Here is a 21,082-nt window from a genome sequence, read left to right as displayed (position 1 = left end):
CAGGCGCTTTCCACAATGCTAAACTGTATCTCCACCTCCCATCACTTCAGCACTTTGGAAAGTGCCTGGAAAATTTGGGATAAAATCCTGCACTCAGGATATAAATCCTGGACTTTTTCATCCTCACTTGTGAGGATGCGTATGAGGAAAGTGGTTTCCTCCCCATTGTGAGAGAAAAAGACTCTGAAGGAGTCTCCCTGCATTGAACAGTTCCTGAAGTCCTGCAGAGAGAATTGCTTTGCTCTCCAGATGACAAGAAAATCACTTTTCCTGCGGCCATTGTGGCCTGCATCATCTGGGAAACTTTCTTTTCTAAGAAAGTGGGGGGAAATATTCCACAAGATTATTATTGTTTTAATCAGCAGTGACCACAGTTCTCTATCATGGACTATGTTGCGTGACTTTATGAATGCCTAGCTGCATAGCAGGGCATGAAGGAAACCCTCCTGTCCTAGTGAATTGCAAATATCGGTTATTAGGGCATCAGCAAAAAGTGTCTCAATGTGCATTGGGCTCCACAGATGTGCATCACCCCTCCCTAGCCAGTGTCCTGGTGCAAATATACTGGTGCATACTGGCACCCCCTAGCCCAGTGATGGCGAACCTATGGCACGTGTGCCAGAGGTGGCACTCAGAGCCCTCTCCGTGGGCACACGCACCATCATCCCAACACAGACTTCACTAGTTTGTCATTAGAAATCCAGAGGGATGTGGCACTTTGCAATAAATAAGTGGGGTTTGGGTTGCAGTTTGGGCACTCGGCCTCTAAAAGGTTCTAGAATCATAGAATCGTAGAGTTGGAAGAGACCACTAGGGCCATCCAGTCCAACCCCCTGCCATGCAGGAAATCTCAGTCAAAGCATCCCTGACAGATGGCCATCCAGCTTCTGTTTGAAGACCTCTTAGGAAGGAGACTCCATTACACTCTGAGGAAGGAGTGTGTTCCACTGTCGAACAGCCCTTACTGTCGGGAAGTTCCTCCTAATGTTGAGGTGGAATCTCTTTTCCTGTAGCTTGCATCCATTGTTCCAGGTCCTGTTCTCTGGAGCAGCACAAAACAAGCTTGCTCCCTCCTCAACATGACATCCCTTCAAATATTTAAACAGGGCTATCATACCACCTCTTAACCTTCTCTTCTCCAGGCTCACTAAGTCGTTCCTCATAGGGCTTCATGTATTCCAGATCCTTCACCATTTTACTCGCCGTCCTTTGGACATGCTCCAGTTTCTCAATGTCCTTTCTGAATTGTGATGTCCAGCATTCCAGGTGGGACCTGACCAGAGCAGAATAGAGTGGCACTATTACTTCCCTTGATCTTCTAGACACTATACTTCTATTGATGCAGCCTAAAATCACATTGGCCTTGTTGGCTGCCGCATAACACTGTTGACTCATGTTCAACTTGTGGTCAACTTGGACTCCTAGATCCCTTTCACACGTAGTTTCATTCAGCAAGGTGTCCCCTATAATCCTATATCTGTGCATTTCATTTTTCTACCCTAAGTGCAGTACCTTACATTTCTCCGTGTTGAATTTCATTTTGTTAGCTTTGGCCCAGCTTTCTAGTCTATTCAGGTCATTCTGAATTTTGATCCTGTCCTCTGGAATATTAGCTATTCCTCCTAATTTGCTGTCATCTGCAAATTTGATGAGTATGCCCCCAATTCTTTCATCCAAGTCATTGATAAAGATGTTGAATAGCCATGGTCCAGATGTGCACTGGAAATGCCCAATATGTACCAAGACCTGTTGTGCACCAGAGCCAATGCACAATGGTCACATTTCTGACTCCCTTATGTAGTAACACTGCCACAGCCCCCTTGCTGAATATGGAGACTGTGAAAGTGCTCAGTTGTGTTTCCCACAGACATAGGGCTACTTATGAAGATGTACTTCCCCCTTTTTGCTGTGCCAAGGACCAAAACTTAGGTTTCCCAATCCCACCAAGAGACTGCCACAGATGTAGGCCCCTTTGGAGTTTGCAAAATCTAGTTCTGCCCCTGAGGTCCAAGCAAACTGGGCCAGGCATGCCAGTGCCACCTCCCCCGTCCCTCTTCCTAGATGCCAAAGGGGAGGATTTATTGCCCAGCCATCCAAAAGGCCAAGCCCAGCCCCGTCCAGGTTCTGTTTTCTTTTTGTCTGGTCGAGGCCTTTTCCTCATTAGCCAACTGGCCCCATAAGGCCCCCCCAGCCCCATCTCTCTCCTTCTCCTCTTTCCTGGCTCCCCCCTTATCTGGGCCTTCTCTGTTTCCTTCCTCTTCTCCCCTTTCCCTGATAACCAGCCCGTATCTTTATGAGTCTCCCTCTCATGTCTTGGGAACATCACTCCCCACACTAGTGGAGCCCAGCTGCTCCCTCTGGGGAGGGTGAGCCAGTGGGTGGGTCAGTGGTGCGTGGAGGGCTTCCCTCTTGCTTGGAATGCTTGCCAGTCCCTCAAGCCCACCCATGATGGCCAGGGGAAGGGGCTTCTTCCTGAAGAAAGCAAAATCAAGGGCTATTTCTGGAAACACCTCTGGGCTGTGCTAGCTGTCCATACAGAGGTCTTGGCCAAACAGGTAGCCATGCTGGGCAGATCTTTCTTTCCCCTGAAAGGCAGGCAGTTTTCAAAAAGGGCAAAGCATCCCACCCCAGGGAGTAGGCCCAGGGCATGTCTTCTCTGGATAGGGGCTGGAGCCATCATGGAGAGTCTCATGCCAGGTAGAAGACACACTGGTGGCTATCAGAGAGGGCAATGTGGCAGGAAAGGTCAGCAGAGATTTTGTAAACCAGAGGCTTCCTTCTAAAAGCAAGCAGAGCTCCATTGGCTGGGCTTCAGGTAAATCCCATGGTCAGAATCCTGGTAGTACCTTTGGATGGCGGTGGCACTTTTGCCAGGGCTCAGAGTGGGCAAAGGGGCAAAGCAGGCAGGCCTCACCTTCTGACACCAGATTTCCTTCATAGGAATCAAAATGCAGCACCCATGAATATACAATATACAATATATAATTGATTCCTACTGCCTGCGCCGTTATGCTTTCCTTCCTTCCTTCCCTCCACTGATCATTGTTTTCTCTTCCTCTCTTTTCTCCTCTTCCTCCTCATCTCTTCTTCTTCCTCTTCCTTCTTCCTCCTTTTCCTTCCTCTGCTCTTTCTCCCATCCCCCTCTTTGCCTTTTCCTCCCAACCTCTCTCTTGCCCTCTTTTTTCCCTCCCCTTCCTCCTCCTCCTCCTCCTCCTCCTCCTCCTCCTCTTCTTTCTTTCCATCCATCCTTTCCCCCTCCCTGACTTTTTGGCCCTTGTTGTTCTTGTGCCAGTTGGATCACCCAGGGTGCCTCTGAGAGTAACCAGGCTTCTTCTCTTTTTCAGACGGAGATTATTTCACCTTTACAAGGCATGAGCCCATTGGCGTGTGTGGACAGATCATTCCAGTGAGTGTCTTCACTCGCACCTTGTATTTATTTTCATTGGAGTTGTCTCTCTTGAAATGGTGGGTGCGGGGAGAGACCAGGCTTCAACACGTGTGTTTTTCATTATGGGAGACTTGTAGGCAATAGTGGTGGTGGGGGACCATGAGAGTGAAGCCAGAACACCCTTCGTGGCGTATCGTGACCAGGCTCCCTCCCAAGGCTGAATTGCATGAGTTTTAAGGGCATGTTGTTAAGAAATAGAGCAAAGCAATGGAAAAAAAACCTGTGTTAATGCTTGCGGAGGAAATAATGGAGGAATTGGGGGCAAGGAGAATATGTCCTGTATCCTCCATCAAGGAGTTGGCATGCTTATGGCATTATGTGACAGTTGTGCAGTGGGATGTGTTAGAGAATTGCAATGTTGGAAAACTAAGGTGGGTTACATACTGCTGAGAAGCGGCGCTCTCCTGCCGCTGCCGCTTGCAGAGTCCGGGAGCTGCAGCTGCCACACCGTGCATCTCCTGCGCTCCTTCCGGGGCCGGAGAAAAGGCGCACTATGCGCCGTGGCGCAGTCTCAATACATCAACAACCGCACCGCCTCATGTGGAGGCGGCGTGGTGGTGACGTAATCATGGCAGTGGCCGTGTGGAATGGCCGCCGCCATTTTGTGCGCACAGAGCGCGTACTAGGGTTAGGGTAGGGGGTGCAGAAGCACCGCCCCTTCCTAACCCTAGTACGCGCTCGTCATGTACTTTCTGGCGGTCTGTAACCCGCCTAAATGTGCATTTAAATGCTCGTGTGCACCTCAATACACAATGTGCAATGCACAATTGCACCTGCATTTCTCCATGTGCCTTTGCATGCACCATGCTCAAGGTGTGATGCACGTGCATTATGGCAACACAGGAGCAACTCACCTTCGGTAAGCTTGAACTGAGCACAGACGTTCTGCATCGGACAAAATTGTCCAGCTGCTTCCATAAGGGAGTTTAGGCATGTGCTAAACACCAACAGGATCCTGGGGTTTGTTTTTAGCATTCCAAAATGCATGAGGCACTCTGCTCTTGGATGGGTGGGGTGATAGTTGTGCCTGGCATCTCTTTGTTGTTTCTCTCTCTCTTTCTTAATAAGGTGCCATACTCCAGAATGTGCATTTGGGGGTGCTTCTTCCATTGAGCAAAGGTGGCTTTGGGAAGCCTGCTGGGCAGTGCTCCTTCCAGAGATTGCCCCTGGTACAGTCCTCTAACCTTCAGCAGAGGACTGTGCCAGGGTCCCTCTGCCACTGCCACCACCCACTACCTCTCCAGAGCTTTATATCTACCAGTTACCACTGTTGCTATTATTACTATTTCCCCAAGCCAGGGACTCCAAGGGGCCTGCCGACTAAAATAAATACCATATAGTTCAAAACATTCAAAAACCCAACAGTTGAACTATTAACGATATCAGAACAATTTAAGGCACATCATTTTAAAAGCAGTTGAAAAACAGTACAATTAGTACAGCCCAGCACCCTCTGAAAAGCCCTTTCCTTGAAAGCCTTCAGTTCCAAGACAGAAAAGCCCTCTCCCGGCCGAGAGAAGGGCAGCAAGGAGGAGTTCCTGCAAAACCACCTGAAGAGAGATTAAAAAGTATTTCCTTGGCTGCTCAAAATGCCAAACTTGTCACCAGACTTTTCAAGGGAGTGTTTGCAAGGAAGCGGAGAAGCCAACAAGGTTAGGGGAGCGATCTGAAGACCGATTACAATCAGCACTGCTAAGCCTTCTCATTTGCATCTCCAGCTGACAATACAGGTCCCACAGACACGCACATTTGGGCCAAGACCTTCCTTCAAGGAAACAGACCACAACTTTACACTTATGGAGTTACAAAGCAGTTCTGCAATGCCTCTTGCAATGCTATATTGAACTGTGAGGTTGCTTGAACCAATGCACTTGCTTGTTTGCATGTGCCTAATGTGCAAAGCAGATCTGTCTGTGCAATGTGCTTCCATGTGTGCAGTGCACACATGCAACAGCACTGCATGTGCAACTCTGCCTCCACAACCTTGAACCACATTGGTCTGTTGTGGCACAAACAGCAATGAGTCTTTTGGGCAATTTAAAGATGACTGAGTTATGTTTGGCAGACATTAATGTCTACAAAACCTGGTGCCAAATTAAACTGATTTATCTTTCTATTTTATTTTATCTCTCACCTGTCAACCCACCAGGGCCTCTGGGGAGATGTACAATGAGTACAAATGTTTAAACATTAAATACACAGATGAAAAACAGATGTTAAACATTATTTTAAAAGAGTTCCTACACCACAGACCATTAAAACAGTCAAGCAGCCACCCCTGATCCTATAAGGACCAAAGGCTGCATGGAAGGGTCTTCTCTGCCCACCCAATGCTCCAGAGGGACTGAGCCAGCTGGACTTTGGAGGAAGTCCTGCCCTCAGGATGCCACCACAGAGAAGGCCCTGGCGCAGGTGCCCATCAACCCAGCCTCTTGGGGTGGTGGGACATCCAACAGGGCCACCACTGAGGCTCTTACACTCCATATGGGTAGCATAAGATTCTTGGTTGTTGCATAACAGCCCTTGTCACAGCAACATTGAGGTTTCTGGTTTTATTCTTTCTCTCCGCAGTGGAACTTTCCCTTGCTGATGTTTGCCTGGAAGATCGCGCCAGCCCTTTGCTGCGGCAACACTGTGGTGATCAAGCCAGCGGAGCAGACCCCGCTGACCGCTCTCTACATGGGGGGGCCCTGATCAAGGAGGTCAGCTCCACTGACCAATGCAGCCCCAACAGCGGCTGGGAACTTAGCTGGCAAAACCAGGGGTGGAGCTCCGGGGAATGGGATGGTGCTTCCTCCAAAAAAAAAAAAAATCTCCCCACAATGCAAATTTCTTTTAGTCCCCAAATTTATGGTGGAGCATTTAAAGATAGAGTCTAGGCATGCCTGAAAAGGTGCAGTGGGCAAAGTGACCCAGGGAACATGAAGTGTAGACTGTTTCCCATGGCTCCCCCTCTGTAGTGCTAGAAATTGGGAGAATGCAGGGAGATTTTATGGAGGGGCAGAATTCCTGTCTGGGGGGCGATGCCCTAATTTGTCTCCCACCGACAGCTACACCCCTCCCTGCTCCCCGCCTTGCCTTCTTTTTAACTTGTGTTTCTCTCTGTTGCCACAGGCAGGATTCCCACCTGGAGTGGTGAACATTTTGCCAGGATTTGGACCCACCACCGGTGCAGCCATCGCCTCTCACATGGGGATAGACAAAGTGGCTTTCACTGGATCTACTGAGGTCAGTGTGTTCTACACTGCAGGATCTTGGGGCTGACCAGGGGGACCAAGAGGGGAATTTGGTATGAGGTTGGGCAAGGAGAAAGTGCCATTTATTTGACAGAGGAACAGATTCCACTGGGAGGTGATGGCCTCTCTTTCATAGGAGGCTTTTAAAGAGAGAGATTGGGAGGACCCCTCTCAGGGATGCTTTAGATTTTCTGGCAGAAGTGGATTGGACTGGATGATCCTTGGTATCCCTTCCAACTCTGTGTTTCTATGATTCTGTGAAAAGCCAGCCCAGGGTTGGGAGCATATGCTATGATTCTAAGAGCTACTATTTGAGAAAAAGGAACTTTTCCAAGCTCTGGCTGGATGAGGCAAATGTCATGGCTCCCCCAGTAACTTAAGCCAGGGAACAATCTGCCCAAACTTTCTCCTGCACAAACGTCACGGAAAAGGATAGCTGACTTGTGCTCTGTGCACATTTGTTGGAAATTTCCACAGCATTTCCACAGGACAGCTGTCCACCTGGAAGGATGTCCTCTGGTCTTGATCTACTTGCCTTCAGTTGTGATCCACCTTCAACAACACACCAGATCCCCTGCCCACAATGGCTCCTTCTTGTTTCCCCAAGAGAAGCCGGCCTTTGGTTGCAACCCATTCACAGCAACATCACCAAATTCTGTAGCGTTGCTTCCATGACTGGGCACCTTCCAGAGTTGTTGGACTAGACAACCCATCACTCTGCCACTTGGGGATGACAGGGGTAATAGTCAGAGCCATCTGAGTTCTCCAGGTTGCGGGTAAAAGCGCTCCCTCATTGTGAGCCGGTTCTTCCCATGCAGCGAGTTGCCTTTGCCATGTTTTATAAGCATATGCGGTCTTTGTTTTTGTTCAGTCGACTCTCACGCAGGATGCGCTCCTGACTGCAAGAGGAAAAGCACAGATGGATTTGGTTTCAGAGATGTCTCTTGTAGCCAAAACAAATTTTGCGCATCATTCTGGAGGGCTTTCGTTTTTTAATAGGCATTTAAACTCAAAATGCGGCAGATTTTTGTCCTGACTCAATACCTGCCTTTAAGAGCCTTACTAATAGGAAGTGAAAAGCGTTGCAGAGACTTTTCAGAAATGAAAAAACAAAAACAAAAACCCCAAAACCTAAATTCACTAAGACCCTAAAGTGGGAACAGCTGGAACACATAAGTGCAATGTGAGTATAAACTGTTCCATATTGGAGTTTCTTCCTTTTCTATAATTTTACTTCCCGTACAGTACAATTCCTGTACAAGTGAGTCAATGCTGTAGTTAAATCTTTTACAACAGTCTTGCTGGGGGCTTCCTTGTGGCCAAGGGAGGAGAAAAAGGCTTGTTTCCTCTGCCTCCATTCCTCTCACTCATCCTTCATCCGCTCATCCCAGAGAGCGGATTTCCGACTGTTAGTGGACTTTCATTCCAGATTGCAGGGACCCAGTGTAGTGCAGTGTTTTGAGTAGTGGACTACAACTCTGGAGACTAGGGTTCAAATCCCTACTGAGCCACGGAAACCCATTGGGTGGCCTTAGGCAAATCACACTCTCTCAGCCTCAGAGGAAGGCAATGGCAAATCCCATCTAAAGAAACGTCTCAAGAAAAACCCATGATAGGATTGCCATAAATTAGGAATGACTTGAAGGCACACAACAACAAAGTGGGAAATGACTTGCAGGCATACAAGAACAACAACAAACCTGGCTTATCAAGTGACCATTCAGCAAATTGGAAGAAAAGTGAGCAGGCAAGAGAGAGGCTGGCAGTGTTTGTCAAGTTCAAGCCAACAGGACATGGCTGATCTAAGACTGACCTATAAAAGTTTGAGTATATTTTTGCTCCAGTGCTGGACCGGTCAGCTCAAATGCTGACATCTGGCATGTTGTGAAATAAACTGGCACCTTCATCCCCCCCCCCCCCCGGGCCTGCACTCCTGAATCAAATGGGGAGAGAGGCAAGTTTCCCTTCTAATCTGCCCCCCCCCCAGTACGTCAGCACTTTGGACAGCTCCTTTGCAGCACAAAATAAAAAACAGGGCAGATGTACACACGCACACCCCTGCAACTGGTTTTTGCTGGTTTGATATTTAATCCAACCTGGATATGGGTGATCCAGGGCAAGTCATACTCTCTCAGCCTCAAAGGATGCCAGTGGCAAACCCCTTCCAAGATGACTGTGTGCACTTGATGGGTCAACATTTTCCAGACTCCAAAGCACCAAGTGGAGTTGCTTGGGTCCGTGGAGCCTTCTCTTATCCCTAGAGATGTATTTACAATCCTCTAAGCCAGGATATAAAGGACCAAGGGTGACACTGGGGCAGAGAGAACCATCTGTCGGATCTCTGTAGGGTCTTTGATGTGACCATCTTCCAGCATCTAGTGTCCATCCATGGCTCACCTCTCACAGGTGGGAGCCCAGCGGTGCTTTTCCCAGGCCCCCAAGGCAGGCCTGCCTTCTTATCTGAACGCTCTCTTGTCATGGATCACTTCTCCGCACCGCCATCTCCCCCCTACCATTTTCTTTTCCCACCACGGCTCATTAAGGACAGCAGCTGTGCAAAATGGCCAGCCGGCCTTGGAGCCTTTCTGGGGAGAAGAAGAGGCCAAGATGGAGGATGCATGGATGCTTCCTCTCTCTGGAGGCTCACAGATGAGGAGTCTCTGAAGCATCTGCAGCAAAAGTGGAAGACAGATGCTCGCTTTGCATCACTGCCACCACACCAGGTTCCCAAATTCTGATGCATGGAATCCTGGGATTTTGCACTCTGCCTATTATTATTATTATTATTATTATTATTATTACTAGTAGTAGTATCCCACTGCCCCCCCCCCCCATGGGTCTCAAAGCAGCTGACGATTTAAAAGATTAATACAATTGAAACCATGCAAAAATTGAGCATTAACACAGAATTGCCATTGGGGCTGAGAGAGTGTGACTAGCCCAAGGCCACTGAGTGGGTTTTTATACACTTGAGCAGTGGTTTGAACCCTAGTCTCCAACCCTGGAAACACCTTTTCCCAGAGGCCTTGAATCTCCCTTTCGCAGCTCCCGCTATTTCGTAACCATAACTTAATTTCCAAACCTAAGCCTGGAAAAGTTGTTGAAAACAGTGACATCAAACTCCTATGGGACTTTCATGTCCAAACTGATATACAGAGCATCCTATGCCAGTCATTAACTATGGTTAGGGAAGAGAAAGTTTGGACTGAAGACGTGGCTACCTAAGGGGACGGCAAAATCAAAGACAAAAGAGACGGAAAAGATGATGATGGTGGTGGAGGAGGTTTAGTAAAAAGGTTTTGCTACAAGATGTTTTCCAGAATCCCTTGGCAATAAAAGCCAAGCCAACGGGGCTTGTCTGATTATCTTGGGAATGTGTTTTCTCTCTGCCTGGCTGGGTGAGAGAGACTATTTTTCAAACTTGAGTGGAGTATGAGCTCATCCCTGGTCAACAAGATACTGGGCAAGAGAATCAAAGCAAACGGTTGGGAGTCTCCACAATGGATCTGTGCCAAGCAAATGTTTGCCTCTCGCAGCTGCCTTACCCCTGTTGCCCTGCTACTTCTTCTTCCAAAGGAGACCAGGCCAGGAGTGGGGTTTATGGAAGGATCCGGTCCAGGGTGACCTCTCTGGCAAACTTGGTGAGATTTATTCCAAGGATAATGCTTCCCTCTGAGGCTGAGAGAGTGTGACCCACCCAAAGTCGCTCAGTGGGTTTTTATGGCTGAGTAGGAGTGCAAGCCCTGCTCTGCCAGAGTCACCTTCATCCAGCAATCAGACCCCTACACAGTGCCAGCTGCCTGAGGGCCAGATAGATCATGAGAAATGACATCTTTCTCCAGAGGTCTTTCTGGTGCCTGAGCATAAGGGATTGCTTTCATTAAGCTGGGCCAGGTGCCAAGGACTCTCCTCCTCCTCCTCCCCGAAACCGGTGGCCCAGAGAGGGCTGACCTGATCCTGGCCTGGCTGGCCTCTTCAGATGGGGAATGGGGAGTGGAGGCTTCCTTTGCCAAGGAAGATTCCTCCTGGCTCCAGCGTATACAGGGGAGATGTTTTCTCTCTGGCCGCTTCCTTGCTAGGCTGCTCAGCCATCTGTCTCCTAAAGAGCCAAGAGGTGGGATGAGAAAGAGATAGAGAGATAAGAAAGAAAGAAAGAAAGCATCATGCCTCCTTTTCTAATCCATCCGCACAAACTGAGCAACTCCCAAGAAATTGCTCTGCCAGCCTTTGCTCTCTGCAGTGTTTGCCTCACTTTGTAGACTCACACAGGAAGGAAAACTAAATAAGATGCTTTAACTGAGGAATGCTAATTCAAGAGACAAAGCCAGGCCCATCTAAGTATTAGGCCAGGGGTCTTAGCCAGTGCTGAATGGATCCCAATATCGTCCTGCCATGTCATTCTGGGAAACACCAAAAATGAACCAGGCTCCAAAAATCTAAAGTTTGTTGTTTCTTTCAGTTCAAGTAGACCCACTGCATTAATGAAATTTACCTATGTGTTGACTTTCTCCCTTGTTGCTTTTTGCTATCAAAACAGTTTTTACTTATAAATTACAAGCATCCAAACAAACATCCACACTCCTGCTCTGGTCTTGAAGACTCACGCCAGCCAGCCATCCGTCTGGCCTACAATCTTCCTCTTTTCCTAATGCCTTCTTCCTTCCCAAGCATTACTGTCTTTTCTAGGGAGTACTGTCTTATAGTATGTCCAAAGTACAGCAGTTTAGTCATCTTGGCTTCTAGGGAGAGTTGAGGCTTGATCTGCTGTTCACTGACAATGTATTTATTGGGTGATGTATTTATTCCCCACCATGAGATCACACTCCACCTGTATGCTACCTTTCCCTTTTGTCATTTCAGGTGGGGAAACTGATCCAAGAAGCAGCTGGGAAAAGTAACTTGAAGAGAGTGACTCTGGAACTGGGGGGAAAGAGCCCCAATATTATATTTGCAGATGCTGATTGTAAGTCCGCCTCCGCTGGTTTTTCTCCTTGTCCTACATTTTGGGGGTGGGAGTTGAATTCTAGATGGGGAGCTAGTTACACTCAGATTTCTTGAAATACATAAGTTAGAGAGGGCAGGGAAGGAGTTGGTTGGGTGTTACAGAAATAGTCTGTTGTGTCAAAAACAGCAAAGAGTCATGTGGTGTCTTAAACATGAAAGATCCATCCATATGCCACAGTTATAGCAATATGATTCCACTTCATCCACTGGTGAAATCCTGGTTTTGTAGTCTGATGACCTCTCTGGAAAATAATTCTAAGTATTACTCCCCAAAGTGCAAACCCTAGGAGCCTATAGTATGTTGCCATGGTAGATGAAGTGGAATCACAGTGCTATAACTGTTTAGTGAGAAAGGGTATAAAGCACCTTGGGGAGGCAATGTGTAACTTTATGCTCATGGAAATCTACAGTGCCCTCACTTAGTGAAACTGCAATGCCATGTATGCCTTCCCATCTGCATGCCCAATGCACAACAGTAGAAATTTTGCATTGAGTGTCAGTATGCACTGTGCAGCCCACACTGATGTGCAGTGCACATTAAGCCACTGTGGCACCACATACGCAACTCCCGTTCTGCAACCTTGAATTGAATATGGCCATTCTGCATTGGATAAAAATACTAGACTGGTTCTGTCAGGGTGCATAAGTAGTCACCCACAGGATGCCAATCCTACGCTTTTTACTTGGCAGACATTTTTTGACAACAGCCAAGGGGTTGGTGATGGGATGGCACTGGAAGGGATGTCTGAGCAACCAATGACCTGAAGATGGTGCTGGACTACAGCTCCCATCTTTCCTGCCAGGAGGCTGTGCTGGCCAAAGTTGATGGGAGTTGTCATCCAGAGAGCCAAAGGGCTGGGAAGCATCCTCTGTTTAAAACCATGCACTAGCACAAAATAACAAGAAGAGCCCCAACAACGGGACAAAAGCTATTCGTTTGTCAGCTACTGGCTTTGCATCTGTACTACAGTCTGTCCTGGGTGTTGTGCTTGTGGTTTTGTAACTCCATGCAGCCCCAATTGCACAGGCCCAAATATGAATGAATTCATTATTGTCCTAGTGGATATTAATTCCCTCCTGCAGTGTGCCTTTGGTTTTCCTTTTGGCCCTCCTGGGGGTCCTTTAAAAATCTTTTTGATCTCTGCACCATTCTTACAGGAATCCCTACGTAAAAGAACGTGAATCATCCCCAGCCATGGCACCAAAGACAAACAGCACATGTGTCGGGGTGGTTTGATCCTTTGAAATCTTGGGTGTGTGTGTGTGTATTGTTTGCTTTCTGCTGCTGTTCTTGCTTCGAAGTTGTGCGGCATTATTTTGCAGCCTGGAATCTTGTCTCTCTGTGTGTGTAATGTGGGCACAAAGCTTTACATGTGACATGTGTGAAAAAGCTGCGTCCTTGGTCTTCACAGTGGACTATGCGGTGGAGCAGGCCCATCAGGGAGTCTTCTTCAACCAAGGCCAGTGCTGCACCGCTGGCTCACGGATCTACGTAGAGGAGCCGATCTACGATGAGTTTGTCCAGAGGAGCATTGAACGGGCCAAAAGGAGGGTGGTGGGCAGCCCATTTGACCCCACCACGGAGCAAGGGCCACAGGTAAAAGACTGGCATGCCGGTGTTGGTGCCTTGATCCTAAAGACACTTGTCCTGATCCAAACTCCAGCATCTGCAGCTCTAGCATGCATCAAACCCTTGCACCCAGGGTACACCCAGGGACTGCACCTCTGCTGGGCCATCCTAGCTAGAGTAGACCCATTGAATCTGCTGTTGAAGAGGGAGTCAACTCACAGAAGGAATGGAAAAATATTGAAAAATACTTCTCCAAAAGCATTTTAAAAAATAGGTTTCTTGAACTGAGGACTGATGAGAATCCTGGCAGATTAGGACGTACTCTGTGCAAAATTAGTACATGGGCTTTTGAAAACAGAATTTTCTATGCAGCAAACAATATTTCTCTGCATAAAATGCTGTTTATTGCACACACACAAAAGTCTTGTGTGAATTTTGTACAGTTTAAGTCCAGAACTAAGTCCAGCCTTCAAAAACTGCATAGATCTTGAAGCTTTTCTCACAATGGGAAGAAATTTGCTAAAATCACCCATTGCTTCCTTCAAGAACCAATTTTAAAAAGAATTACATCCCTAGCATGTAAGTCACTCTTAGTCAAAGGTTTTTCTCTATCCTGTAGTTCATTGAGTCTGCTGTTCAGTGGGGCAGTTCAATTCAATTTAGTGGCTCAAACTCAACTGTTCCATGGATCTACTCTGCCAGTTGGATTCTATCCTAAGAATTCAGGGGAAGGAGCTCCAGAAGTGTTGGAGCAGAGACCCAATACAGACAAAGTTAAAAGTCTCAGAATGAGAAACTGGTAACAGACATTTTGCCTGAAATCCATTTGTCCTTTAAAGCAGGTCTGTTGAACCAGTAGAATTTACCTATATACTGACTCACCATTCAACCACTGAATCTAGTTGGGACTCACTGGTAGGAGTTGGGCATTTGTGCTACCCAGATCAATATATAAGACCACTGCCAATAGTGCAAGTGCCTGGAAAGCTACCTTTTAGGATTGCAAGGCCTAGTGTCCCCCAGGGATTCCAAGCCTTGTAGTCATAAAAGAGAACACTTCCAAGCTTTGAATGAGCCACTTGTGATCTCCTTCCAGGAGAGTCTCACCCTGTATCATCTTTCCTCCTCCTCTGTCTCCCTTTTGAGATTGACAAGAAACAATACAACAGGATCCTGGAGCTGATCCAGAACGGGATTTCAGAAGGTGCCCGTCTGGAGTGTGGTGGCAAAGGCCTGGGGCGGAAGGGCTTCTTCATTGAACCGACTGTCTTCTCCAATGTGACGGATGACATGCGCATTGCCAAGGAAGAGGTATGTAGGAGGGCCTTGGTAGCAAATCAGACCTGGAAGGAGGTCTCTCTTAGCCATTGCTGCCTGCTCTGACTGGCAGCCATGGCTCTCCAGGGTTTCAGACAGGATTCCCTTTTTTCCTGGTATCTCAGAAGGTCCCTGGAGATCTTTGTTACTGAGGGAGATGACTTTTCAGGATGGAACGGAAGAAGCTGCTTACAAGTGGGACTGAGCCTTGGTCCACCAAGGCTAGCAAAGGCAGGAGTCTTTCTAGACTGTCCAAAGTGCTGTACCCAGTGCCCAACACAAGCTTATTTAGACTGCATCCACACTGGTTTGGCACCGCTTTAACTGCCCTGGCTCAAGGCTATGGAATTCTGGGATTTGGAGTATGTTGTGGGGACTTCCTTCCTTTAGCTCCGCTCTGGGCCCACAACAAACTCCAATTCCCAGAATTCCATAGCCTTGAGCCTGGGCAGTTAAAGCGGTACCAAACCAGGTTATTTCTCCAATGTGGATACAGCCTTAAAGTCACAGAATCTTAGCATTGCAAGAGATCATAAGTGCCATCTATTTCAACCCCATTCTGCCATGAAACAATATCCAGCTAAAGCACTCCTGAAAATTCCCCACTAGACTTCAGTTTAAAGACCTCCAAAAGAGAGAGAGAGAGAATCCCCCACACTCCAAGGCAGTCCATTCCATTCTCAGCAAACCTGAGCCTTTTCAGGAATTATCTCCCTGAAGTGTACTAAATTATAATTAAGCACGAAGAAATATTAAGACCACAACTGTTGTTGAGGCCTCCCAGGAATAAGAAAAGCAACCTGCCATGTCTCCTCCGTACACTTAGTTGAAAATAAACTCCCCATGTCTTTTGATTGTGTTTTTGATGCTGTTCTGCTGTAGATCTTTGGGCCGGTCCAGGGGATCTTGCGGTTTAAGACCATGGAGGAGGTGATTGAACGGGCCAACAATTCCAACTTTGGGCTGGTGGCTGCTGTCTTCACCAATGACCTCAACAAGGCCTTGACCGTCTCCTCCGCCATGCAAGCTGGAACTGTCTGGTGAGGCCCTCACAGAGTCTGGATGCAGCAAATCGGTGCTCGTCCCTCTGGTTTTGCAATGGAGATGAGTCACAACCTGGAGATGTTTGAACTCTTTTTTCTTTCTCTGGCAGGATAAACTGTTACAACGCTTTAAATGCTCAGAGTCCCTTTGGGGGTTTCAAAATGTCTGGCAACGGGAGAGAAATGTAAGTGTGGGGGTCTTTCTGATGCTCCAGGGGATCCCATGTCTGGGGGTGGATGGGGCCTCAATCCATCCTGAGTTTCAGTCCAAACTTTAAAGGCATCTCCAAGGAAAAGATCCTTGTCTGCCAAAATGGGTTCAGTGCCCTGGACTACTCCTTTGTAGTTCAGAATGGCACCCAGAGTGGACTTGTGGCCCCAAACACACAGAGAGACCTGGCCACTAACTGGTGGTCACTCCACCAGTTGGGGGTTGGGGGTTCCTGACCAGCAAGTTTGGAGGCTCCGCCATTTTTCACTTTCCCCCAGTAGCACTTTGATACCACTTTAACCACCATGGCTGCATTATGTGGAATCTTGGGCTTTATGGCTTGGGGAGGTACTAAAGCTGGCAGAGGATTCAAAATACCTTGTGAAGCTACACATCCCAGGATTCCACAACATGAAGCCCTGGCAGCTCAAGTAGGAGGATCAAAGTGCTTTAACTACCTAGGTTGAAGGAATCCTTCCATTCTCCATTTCCTTTGGTGTCTCCCCAAATCTGTCCTCCTTGTGACAGTACCAGCCAGCTCTCTCTTGGAGGATGACCAAGGAACCTAGTAATTCTGTGGAAGGAAGTCAGTGAATCATGGCTTTCATTCTCCCACGCTTTTATTCCTTCTCTAGGGGAGAGTGCGGACTGCGCGAATATTCAGAGGTGAAGACGGTGACGATAAAGATTCCTCAGAAGAACTCGTAAGGAGAGCTGGAAAGGGTTGTAGGACCCGCCTCATTCCTTCAAGGGGACTGGCACTCAGGAATTTTTAACAAGTGACACTGAGCTTTTGGGGTTATGTTTTTGGTTTTTTTAAAATATCATTGCAACTAGGTCCTGAGTTCAACTTGCTGGCCACAAACAATGCCTGCAGGAAACCATTTCAGAAATGCTCAGCTCATAACATGCATGGACACATGTGTACGCATACCCTCAGAGACTTTTGCTGGAAAAGAAAGAACCCCCCCCCCCACACACACACACACCTTGAATGGCTTTTTGCACCAGGACAGCTTCAGTTTGCTTTATTCGACAGTGAGCTCTGCAATATGACTCAAGCACAGCAAAAACCAGGTGTGAACCACATTCCAGAAATGCAAGGCATCGGCTAAAAAGGACTGGGTACGGCCACCCAACTTGAGCATCTGGGCCACTGGTTCTTGAAAGCATAATGGAGTCCTGAAACACTTTCTACTCTCTTTTCCTACAAAGCAAGTTAGTAGCCCTCCTTATTTCAGAGAAACTTGGGGAGGGGGGGGGGACTAAATCCTTCAACCATGCAATTTCGAGTTTCCTTCTGTGGCAGGAGTTTGTATGTTTGTGAGGAAACAGCTTCTCTTTCAGACATTTAGAAATGAAACAACTCATTGGTTGAGCTTCACACACAAAAAATAAAAAAGAGCATTTCTGTGTTAAACTGTACTTACCTTTGCAGGAAGGCAGCAGCTGCATGACATGGGAGTAGAGTAGCTTTGGCCATGTGTTGTCCTAGGGAAAGGAGGACTGTGGGGGAAATGTGTACGGAGCATCCTGATCCTCTTCAGCTGCATCCCAGATCTCTCTTTGGGATCTGAGTTGCAACTAATGGCAGCAGCAGAAACATTCTGGTGAAAGAAGCATCTGCCGAAATGGAGCCAGTGACGGTCCTTCTCCAGATGTGGCTGGACTTCAATGCTCAGCATCCCTCCCTACTGGTTGGGCTGGCTAAGGCTTCTGGGAGTTGCATTCCAGCCCCATTTGGAGAGCTGCCTGATTCATACCAGTCAACTGTGCCCTGCAGCTGAATTTCCCAGAGACAGCATTGTGGCATTTTTGGACTGGAAGCCACTTCTGTGTAGAAAACACACCAAGTCCAAAGAATTTGTCCATCCAATGAAGTCCAGTCTGATCTCCTCTGACTGGCTGCAATGGCTCTCAATGGTTTGGACATAGAAAAGGGTCTTTTCTACTAAGTGAAAAGGAGATGACACATGAGCTGAACCTGAGATCTACTGCATGCAGTGTTTTTGTAAAGTGTGTGTGTGTGTGTGCACGCACACGCACAATGCATGGAAACAATGCATGGGAACATACTGGGGTACACCTGAGGACAGGGCAACTGTATGTGTAACTTTGCTTTGTCTCTAGAAGGGGTTTCCACCAAAGGTGTGGGTCACAGTTATTCTTCCTCTGTTTTTAACCTTCTCTTTTTTCCATTGAACTCTGGGCAAGGTGCAAAGTCCCTTTGCTATCTTCTTATCACAACAGCCCTGAGTGGTAGATCAGGAGGAGAAAAGGAGAAAGATCCTAACAGATCCCTCATTAAACTACATGGCTGACTGGGGAACTGGTTCTCTCTCTCTCTCTAGTCCTAGATTGGCCTTTATACCCAAGTGAAAGTGATTACTGGCTAAATTAAATATACAGCTGTTTTTTAATTTCCTTAAAAGTCCATTTGGTATTTGTTTGTTTTTTTATTCAGCCTAGGCTGAGCTTGTGAGATTCCATCCCTGTTCCCTGGATGAAAAGCAGAGACTTTGCATTCTTTTAAAATACTATATCCAACTGTAACAGGTAGTTTGCCTCTCAAATATCCCCCATTCCACCTGAACAAATCCAACCTCTGACAAAACCTTGCCCAGTTTAACCAGGGAGCAAATAAGACACCTTGACCTCAGCAGAGCACCATGAAATGCTTGCAATCACTAAATGTTTGCAAGTTTCTGGATGCAATTCAGGAAGGCACAGAGCCTTCCCTAAGGTTGCATCCAGGAGCACTTTAAGTCCCAAATGCAAAAGTTGCATTTTTGAGCAGGCGGTCATGGGTTTTGTTTGGATTTTTGAAGGACAGCTGTGTGTACTCAGCTGTTCGTGTTTGTTAAAGCATCATTATGTTTTTTATTATTAAAACAAAATCTCCTCAAATGACTCCTTGTGTCAGAAATGCTAAACTCTGAAGTCAGCAAATGTCTTCCCACATTTCGGCTGAAGGGCTGTGAGCCAGCATGCATCCGGGTGCGGCTTCCGTTGGCCGAGAGAGATTTGGGGCCAAGGCTCCCAGAACAGGTCCCTCCACTCCAGAGTCCACCTGGTTCAACAACCAACCTCCTTGGCTTCCCACCATGGCCATCTTAAGATAGTTTGGTCCTTGAAACAAAGGCCTGAATCCAGTTGATAGTCCCAACTACGTGAGACACATTGAATACATGAATGTGACTTAACTGTTGACTTGCCAGTGAACAATTGATTCAATGCATCTACTCCAGTTAGGCCTACCAATAGGATCCTAACTCTAACCCATATCCCAGATGAGAGTTCTGTAGCATACATCTCCACATGTGGACTTAGATGTCAATTGTGTAAAATGGCAGGACTGTGCCACTGAATGCACTCCAAAATGTGCAACCAAATGCACAGCCAGATGCATATTCCATGAGCACACACATCTCATATGCAGAACATGTGTGCAACAATGCCATATGTGCAGCTCTCTTTCTGCAATCTTGAGCTGCATGTGAGCATTTTGCATTGAATAAAAATGCCCGTCTGCTTCCCAGAGGAATGTTGGCAAGTGTTTAAGGCACGCTCCAGACAAACTGCCTCTCCTTCTCCTGGTCCCATTTCCACTGGAAAGTTATCTTTCATGAAGCTCATTGAAACAATGGAGAGAGGCTCAAGAGTGCATTGCTTTCAGTGGGGCTTTGGGGCCTTATGGATTGGTTCCCTTTGGGCCAAAAAAACCTCCATCTCAACCTCTGGGGTTTTTACCCTCAGTTTTCCTTTCCTTATACTATGACTCCCCCTTCGCTGCTTCCCATCTCCCCATTTATATTTATGTCACCCCTCTTTATTTCCTTTTATTTCTTTTCTCTCCCCTTTGACAGATGCATAATCCAAGCTGTTCCTTTTTCCTTGGCATGTTTGCAAGCAAAAAAAGTTTAAAAGTTATGTAAATTCCTGAGCTGTGCAACATGAATGTCATGCCCTCCTACTGTAGTGTCATGTCAGAGAATTTCTTTTGTCTTAATGCTTTAAAAACTTGGTTTTCTTACGATCTCCCCCATATTCCTTGCAAAAGGAAAACTTTTGTTTCCTTTGTTCTCCCCTGTTGCATTCCTTTGGAGGACACCTGTGCTAGCAATAAGCATTTATATTGTGTATCCTTCTCTGTATTACGTGTGTGGTGTCTTTGTGTGTTATTCCAAATAAATCCAGATAACAACTAACAGTTGGTTTGCTTGCTTGTTTATCATTATGGGATCTGAGGCAGCTCACAGTACGTACCTGTTTTATCCCATTACTCTCAATGCACATGAGTTGGAGAAATGCACCTCTCCAGCAGCAGCTCAGGCTGCTCACCTTCTGTCCATAGGCTCAGAAATGTTCATGTTTCCTTTCAAAATGATGGCAGGCATCCTGTTAGTTACAAGTTGTTTTACATTAGGCATACAATCTCATAACTCAGAGGCACAGCTCTGTTAGTCTGGAATATCCATATGCAAAGAGACCTTATAGCACCTTTGAGACTAACTGAGCAAAAGAAGTTGTAGCATAAGCTTTTGTAGACTTTATCTACTTCCTCAGATGCATGAAGTGTTGCTCAGGAAGGACCCTTATTATCAGATAGTATGAATAGCCATAGAAATGCATCACTTATGGGGATGGTGATGAGGAGACAAGGTCAGTTTAAACTATGGTCATTGGGGGACAAAGGCAGTGTGAATGAGCTTGCCTAAAGCTGTGGAGGGTGCATGGCCATCTGAATGGTGGAAGGAGTTTTGGAAAGTGGTGTCTGCAGGCTGTGAACCAGAAAAGAGATGGGATGAACAGGAGTGTCCTTGTGAGATTGGGGTGTTAACCAATGTTATGTGTTGTGTGCCAGGAAGCCATTGTCTTTGTCCAGTCCACTGATGATGGATTGGAGTTTGTGGATATGTTCCAATTTTGCTATTTCTCTTTACCATCTTCCTTTGTAGTTTTGTTTTGCAGTTGTTCAAGGACTTTGTAGTCCTTGATTCCAAAAGTCCTTCCTGGGCAATGCTTCATTCCATGCACCTGAGGAAGCAGACCAAGTCTGTGAAAGCTTATGCTGCAATGCCTTTGGCTCAAAGGTGCTACAAGATCCCTTTGCGTACTGATCTCATAACTGTTTCCTATAACCATAAATGCCAGCTGCAAAGAGGGACAGAGTGCTGAGATGCTGTGGAGCAAGACATTGAAGGATGAAGCATCCAGCATTTTAGGAAGAGCATATTAAAGTAACCAATTGAA

At 46.9% G+C, this 21,082-nt stretch overlaps 1 protein-coding gene across 1 annotated transcript in view; it reads left to right on the top strand.

Annotated features, from left to right (window-relative positions):
- ALDH1A2 (aldehyde dehydrogenase 1 family member A2) overlaps positions 1-20,037 on the top strand; it is a 57,107-nt gene extending 37,070 nt beyond the window's left edge. The window contains exons 6-14 of the mRNA XM_042471423.1: positions 3,345-3,406; positions 6,020-6,134; positions 6,549-6,676; positions 11,545-11,647; positions 13,101-13,285; positions 14,405-14,569; positions 15,458-15,615; positions 15,729-15,803; positions 16,465-20,037. Of these exons, the coding sequence (XP_042327357.1) occupies positions 3,345-3,406; positions 6,020-6,134; positions 6,549-6,676; positions 11,545-11,647; positions 13,101-13,285; positions 14,405-14,569; positions 15,458-15,615; positions 15,729-15,803; positions 16,465-16,537 (1,064 nt within the window). The 3' untranslated portion in view covers positions 16,538-20,037. The remainder of the gene's footprint in view (positions 1-3,344; positions 3,407-6,019; positions 6,135-6,548; positions 6,677-11,544; positions 11,648-13,100; positions 13,286-14,404; positions 14,570-15,457; positions 15,616-15,728; positions 15,804-16,464) is intronic.
- The last annotated feature ends 1,045 nt before the right edge of the window (positions 20,038-21,082 follow it).

The sequence above is a fragment of the Sceloporus undulatus genome, chromosome 6 (genome assembly GCF_019175285.1).
Source record: "Sceloporus undulatus isolate JIND9_A2432 ecotype Alabama chromosome 6, SceUnd_v1.1, whole genome shotgun sequence".
NCBI lineage: Eukaryota > Metazoa > Chordata > Lepidosauria > Squamata > Phrynosomatidae > Sceloporus > Sceloporus undulatus.
Note: the sequence above shows the minus strand (reverse complement) of the source record. Positions and strands in the feature narration are given on the sequence as shown.